Source organism: Microtus ochrogaster, chromosome 21, assembly GCF_000317375.1.
Source record: "Microtus ochrogaster isolate Prairie Vole_2 chromosome 21, MicOch1.0, whole genome shotgun sequence".
Classification (NCBI taxonomy): Eukaryota; Metazoa; Chordata; class Mammalia; order Rodentia; family Cricetidae; genus Microtus; species Microtus ochrogaster.
In genome coordinates, this window is record NC_022022.1 from 36,641,926 (window position 1) to 36,649,206 (window position 7,281).

At 37.9% G+C, this 7,281-nt stretch overlaps 1 protein-coding gene across 2 annotated transcripts in view; it reads right to left on the reverse strand.

Annotated features, from left to right (window-relative positions):
• Positions 1-6,380: 6,380 nt before the first annotated feature.
• Positions 6,381-7,281, reverse strand: part of Pkn2 (protein kinase N2) — a 94,983-nt gene continuing 94,082 nt past the window's right edge. For both annotated transcript variants that reach the window (XM_013350040.2, XM_005357382.2), the window contains 2 exons: positions 6,922-7,002; positions 6,381-6,834 (listed from right to left, as the gene is read on the reverse strand). In XM_013350040.2, the coding sequence (XP_013205494.1) occupies positions 6,631-6,834; positions 6,922-7,002 (285 nt within the window). In that variant the 3' untranslated portion in view covers positions 6,381-6,630. The remainder of the gene's footprint in view (positions 6,835-6,921; positions 7,003-7,281) is intronic.

A 7,281-nucleotide genomic window follows, 5' to 3' on the forward strand; every position in this document is an offset into this window, starting at 1 on the left:
CACTCACTGGAAACTACCTAGGTTGATAGTCTTTTATTACTGAATTCAAGTCTTGGTTGTCAGTTTCATACTCTTTCAGACTGTTGTTCCAGGGAATCCTCTACACCAAATCGAAGTCTTTGTTCCACCTGGCTAAGACTACACCCAGGTATTAGGGAGCCAGTTGTAGCCCGAAGTGACCAGAGCATGAGGTTTTGAAGGCAGAAACCTTGTTGTTGGCACCTCGCTCGGCAGCTGCAGCGGTGAGAAGGCAGATTAGAGTATGCAAGCAATTTGACAGAAGCTAAGGGCTTAACTGCACAAGCAGGCAGTTTAACAGAAATTAAATTCACAAGGGTATCTTGGCCTTGGGTTCCTAGAATAGTTTGGTAATTTTCCATGGGATTCTCCATCAAGATCATCAAATTCTAGTTAAACCTGAAACAGTATGAGCAACAATACAAGATGGAGGATCCTTTGCCCTGCCTTCCCTGTCACACAGGTCCTCTCTCCCACTTATGTCAGAAGTCTCTAGACCTACATTCACTTAGTAGCTGAGGTGGGACTGAGGTGTCTTGATAGAAACTGTTCTTTCCATGAAACCAGACCAGGGGATGATTTTACAAGAAGTTTGTCTCAGTACTGAGATAAGCTGTATTGCTCAAGTAGAATTCTATTAGAGTGTTTAGAAGCAAAACGTACATATAGCTTCTTACAAAAAAGCTTTTAAGAGTGAATTCTAGCCAGGTGGTGGTGGCGGCACACGCCTTTAATTCCAATACTATGGAGGCAGAGGCAGGTGGATCTCTTTGAGTTGGAGGCCAGCCTGGTTTAAACAGTGCATTCCAGTATAGCCAGAGCTACATAGAGAAACCCTGTTTTGAAAAGAGAAAAAGAGAGAAGTAAATTCTTTTTGGGGAGTGGAGAAAAGGGGTAGAACCCACTTGAAACCTGGGTGTGTGTGAGGGCCCAACTGGACCTCCCAAGAACAAGTTGGCTAGGCAGAGTAGCAGAAACAGATAAGCTCTGGGTTGTCAACAGACTGTGTGCCTCAATATGTAAGGTAGAAAGCGGTCAAGAGTCACCTGAGGTCAACCTTGAGTCTCTACACACATCCATGTGTGCCTGCACACACGGGAATACAAATGTGTATGTGCACACCAGAGACATGCAAATAAAGAAACTTTTAAATCTGCCTGGTGACAAGCAGTTAACTAGAAATTGCCCTTTAGCTATTCTTCCAAACTAAAAATCTCTTGATAGTAAGCCTTTGTGTTCACTACAGTAAATGTATTCTACCCATGGCTGTCTTTGGGTCCTGAGGTAATTTTCTACCACAGGTGTGAGATTTACTTTAATTATGAAGATGAACAGTTGAAAGGGTCAGCCTAGTACCCATCTGCTCCTTATCCAGGCAAAAAGCTTCTATGCCCCATGCTAATATTTCCAAATGTCAGTGGCCCTGAGTTTTTGTGATGCTGGATTTTCATCTCACTACCAATTGTTGAGCTACTCAAAGACTCCCTGACCCCTCAAGAAATCCTTATGCTCTCCCCACCCCCAGATACTCACACAGATGCCTCAAGGTATCAGGATTGCATGGTATCACAATAAAGGCATTCTCAGTTGATCTCCAGCTCAGAGAGACCCTGGCATCTTTCACATACTTCCCTTATTACCTTTTCATGATCTGAGGTGGGGGAGTAGTGGCCTTTAGCTTCAAGAGGCCTTTGAGAGAAAATCAAAGTACAATTCTGAGAGGAAAAGAACTTTCTTCCTTGTGTGCATGTGTATGTCTGCAGGCTATGTGTGAGGGAGTTTTCTTATAAACCAAGTAATACCTAAACAGACATTACTTAGGAATAATTTCCAACACCACTTACCTAGAGATAGCATCTTATTCCAACAGGTTCAAAACTGAGCCCCACTTTAGATGCAAATTGCAGACAGTAGTTTGCTATCCCTGTCAGCTGACTGATAATTGAAGCTCTCACTTAATTTGCTACAGCAGGGTACAAGGAAACATGTTTACCAGCTCCTTGCTTATAATAAAAGGACACAAGTCAACAGCCTGATGGCTAAGGGCAGAACTTTGGCTCTTCCTTGGGCACTCCATCGTCCAGGAACCATTACACAGTCACCTATTAGGAAGCTCTTAACTGCTCTTTGAGCTGTGTGTATATAATCTGGCGTTCTAACTAGCACCTCAATGGAGCCTGGAATTTGAAACCCTTCTACTTCAGTCTTCCAAGTGGTCGGATGATAGAAATGAGTCACTCCATCCCCTTTAGGTGTTTATGGCAGCTTTCTTATGTGATCTAATTGATGTTACATTACCGGCCATTGGTATCAATATCCCCCAGCACATTTTCCCTTGCCAGAAGATATACCCTTATGGGGTATAAGTGTTCAGAGTTCTACCTTCTAATCATGTGGTCGATCCTCCTGGCAAGAATCATCTCAGAAACTCTTATCACCTAGGAATTACCAACATCTTAGGAGCTGGGATAAAGAACAAGATTCTCGCCTATTGCTGGGAAACAGTAGTTTTAGGGTGCATATGTAAGAAACCATGTCAGAGACGGCAGTGTCTCAGAGATGACAAAACTGCTTTTCTCCACAGAACAATTTTCACACCATTTCCTTACTATATTACAAGTAGACAATCACATCTATCCACAATGGCTATTTTGTCCCCTTTCTGAATCTTGCACTGTGATAAACATGTTGTACAGTACAATGTCAAAAACAGGTAATGACAGATGTCCCAGCATTAGTCCCAACTTAGTGTACCCTCAGACGACAGAGGATGATGACATCGGTTACATCAGGTTAAGAAAAATACTTCCTTTGTTTAAAAAGCAGGAATGATATCACCATTAATCTATCACTTTTTTTCTTTATTAATACAGCAAGTAGCCTTTGGGACTTTGTAGTAATAAATCACACTTGCAATCCTAGAATGAGCCCAATTTGCTAATAAAGCACTATCTATTTCAGATGCTGCTGACTAAGGCATGGTCATATTTGATCTAATACATTTGCTAGTAATAAAGTATCCCTGCTTAATTTACCTAGATTATGTTGATTTCATAGTACAAAGTGATACTTTTTTTTCATTATTAAAAACTCCTGTGATGTTAAAATCTCTTTTTGGAATGTCTGGATGAATATTTTTTCATTCACTGTTACGTCAATGTTTTGTGTATTTTAGGGGCGAATTACACAATGACACCAAAGTTGCCTCAAGCTTGCATAGTTTCTCTACCCATACCTCCTGAGTACTAGGACTTATAGGCACACACCACTTGTACTTTTGGTTACACCAACTCTAACTTTGGGTGCTAAACACTAGTCTTTCCACACTCCTGCTCAAGACTATTTCCTTATTTCGTATGAAGCACTGCCAAAGTTCATTTTACTTTTAATGAGACCAGTGATGCTTTAGTGTTTCTAGTGTGATCCTAGTAGTGCGTGATATCAAGCAGGGATTTTGACAAATAGATTTCCAAATTATCTAGGTACTTACCTCTACTCTTGTACATGAATATATGTAATTTTTTTCTTCTACTTTGGTTTTTCCTTATCAGCTTCTCTGGGAAGATGGGCATAACTTCCACAATTTTGTCAGATTTGAGCTTGGAAGTCAGTTTTGACCAGACCAGCACATAATAACAATGTTCATTATGTCCCATCAATACTACGTATCATTGTACATTTCTAAAATATACCTTGTTAGTGTTATTACTACAAAATGGCTAGCAATCTGCTTTACTAATCTGCCTATTTTCTACAATGTCAGATCTAAATTAAAATGCTATCCTCTGATGAGAAAAGTGTACATGCTGCCATTGCTTACATATTTTTTTTTTTTTATTTTTTTTATTTTTTGGTTTTTCGAGACAGGGTTTCTCTGTGGTTTTGGAGCCTGTCCTGGAACTAGCTCTTGTAGACCAGGCTGGTCTCGAACTCACAGAGATTCGCCTGCCTCTGCCTCCCGAGTGCTGGGATTAAAGGCATGCGCCACCACCGCCCGGCTTATTGCTTACATTTTAACATTTCAACATGGACACATTGTTTCTTTGGTCTTGAGAACTTTCTTGTTTCTCTCCTCCACTCAGCTTTCCTAGCCTCAGTGCATAGTGACAGTGGGCATTTTATGCATGGACGAAAGACTGCTGAATACAGAATACAATATAAATTTTCTCCATTATTCCAAGTAAAGTGGACAAAATGCCTTTCCCAGAATAAAAATGACTTACCAGTAAGCTAACTAAAAATAATTTTCTCCAGATCTTGAACATAGTAGAGCCAATATTATTTTAACACAAGGAAAATTCTAAAAGGAATGAATACTTAAAGCCAAAGTTACAAATTTTAATCTATTTTAAACTTTAATTTGTGCATTTGTGGTAATTTATGACTGCAAAACACCTTTTTTCTTAGAATGATGAAAAGGCACAATTCATTTGGATGCATAGGGTACCATTTAAAGTATCCGGTTTCCTTACAAAGTGCTTGAGCAGTCACATACACATACAGTAAAAGCAAAATCTATTTACACTCTTAAAATTTAAAATCTGGCTAAATATATATATATATTTAAACTACAGAAAAATTAGTGCTTTTTCAGCATAATTGTGTGACTATGCCTTGACCTCTAAATTTTTTAGTGATTGACTTCAATTTAAAAAATTTCTGTACAATGTGAATATAACTCTATGTCAGTTTTTAATGCAACAAGCCCATTTAAAACGTTGCTTTCTATGCATAATTCAGAACCAACAAAGGTATGCAGACTGTACCTCAAAAGTGTTTGATTTTAATATTCTGCTAACACTGTTCAGATTAAAGCTAGAAAATTAGGCTATTTTTTCTATTGTTATTTTCCAAGGTAATTAATTAATTTAGGTAAAACAACTTAAAACAACATATTGTTCCTTTTTCTTATAAAATTTTGTTCCAAAGGATCTTGGGATTAAAATAATAATGAATTGGAAGGTAATATAAAGTATCTCTGTACAATTTTAATATTTCTTAGAGTACAATACAAACATGCCAACACATCTTAGCAAGGCTGTTTTAAGCTCAACTCTTCATGTATCAGTGTGCTTTTATGTTCCTCATTAGACTCAAATTTTGATAATTTTAAGAGATGAGCTTACTATGATTGCGTGGTTAATTCAAGTGTGGTTAGTTACCAACTTGCTATTCCTGAGGTATAATGGCCCTAACATGCCAAGCACAGGATCATCAATGATATCAAATTGAAGAAAAACAATGAAGTGACAGGCTAGGAGGAAAAAGTAAAAACAAACAAAAACACCTAAAAGAGTTCCAGCCAAGTGAAGGTCATGATTTGTAAAAAGGCATACCATAAGAAAGATAAAAAGCCACAAACGGATCCTCTGAAGATATGTAGAGTATTTGATCAATTATTTGTGAGACTTTTGAGGTACAGCTTTAGTGTTATAATAACTTTTTATAAAATATAGACTGTTTTATCAAAAATATTTATACATTCTATTATAATATATTGCTTTTGCCCTCAATAACTGCCAATATAAAATCTGGATCCAGTGGCCTAAAATGTACAAATGCACTTAATGTAAATGCTGGAGTTTGAGGTGTCTGCTTGGCCACTGTACAAAAGTGAGGAAGTGGTGAAATTAAATAATATGCCTACAACACAGAATACATTACAACTTGTACATATACATGTTCACAGCATGTATACCATGATAATCTCTATGGTTTAACAATGATAGAGTTCCCTTCTACAGCAGACACAAGAACAAGATGACTATGTTGATAAAAGTGTAGAATGCATACCAATAAAGGGTTAATCAGGTGCACTGACTTTGGAAGACCTGACTGAACAGCCTCCAGGTGTCTTGACTTTGGGAATGCATACAGTTAGCACAGTATCTTGGTTCCAGCTGATCAGAAGTCCTCACTCTTAATGTTAAGTAAATGCCGATGTTCCTAATTTTTGCAGCATTTTTACTACAGAAAAGCTCATTTGGCGGGTAGCTCTGTTGGAAAGCTATGTATGAGGCTCTGCTGCATGGCGGGGGAGTTAAGGCAATAAAGAGTGTTCTCCTGATAAATATAGAAAATTTATAAAACTAGACATTAATACATTCTCGTTTTTCCTTTAAATCAAGCCACCAATGGTGTATAAACTGCCACATTTTTCATATTATAGTGATTTCTTAAAAAACAAACTGCCTTTTTCAAACAAAATCATACTTTGTGAACAGTAATAGCTTCCAAAGCCCCATTTTTTCTTTTGTAAAACACAGTAAAGTGATTAATCTTTCTTCCACTTAAGGCAGGCCTAGGGCAAAGATGAGGACTATTAAAGAGTGGTTCTTCTTCTTTTTAAAAATAGAGTATTGATGTAAAAGTATTTATTTATAATGGATTTCCATGGCCAATGTTCACTCAGCCTAAACTCCATGAAACAGCTTCCAGTGTTCAGATTTACGTTAAAAACATTGAGAAGGTATTAAAAGAGTACTTTAACCACATCCTCATGTGCGTTAAAAACCTTGGAAGCTCCTGGTGGCACAGAAGGCAAATAAAGGGTGCTGTTTTCAAGAGGTCTTCTTTTTAGTCAGTTTGCTTGGTTTCACAGTGTCCAGTAACTTAACACCAATCAGCAATGTAGTCAAAATCTCGGAACATTTCCTGTTCCTCTTCCGAAAGTATCCTTGGCTCTCGAGGTGGAGTCAGAATAGGTGCTTCTGAGGTAAATTCATCATCAAAATTACTAACATCTTCCCGTCCTCTGATGGTAGGTACAAATGGCGGCTTTACTTTTTTGTCCATCAGAGCACTCCAGTCAGTTAGCTGGGTCACAAAATATAAAACAACCAGTTTAGTTTCCTGTTTTAATCACTTAAATTTCATAAAAAAGCTTTGAACTTCTGCACTTACCCGGAAAAATGGGTGCTTCTTTACATCTTCTGCATCTTTCTCACCAGCTCCCAGGCGCCGCTCAGGATTTCTTCTCAACAGCTAGCAAACAAAACAAGGAAATTACGATGAAAGCAACAGAACATAGTTCACTGACAGAGACTCTCACAACTTTTCGGAGATTTAGTTAGGTTTTTTTTTTTTTTTTTTTTAAGATTTGTCTAAAGTATGTGTCTTCTATGAATTAAAAACAACTTCTAAAATTCAACTGGGAAAATTTCTTCAACTTAAAAGATTAAGCTTAATTAAAAAAAAAAGAATTCTTGCCGGGCGCTGGTGGCGCACGCCTTTAATCCCAGCACTCGGGAGGCAGAGGCACGC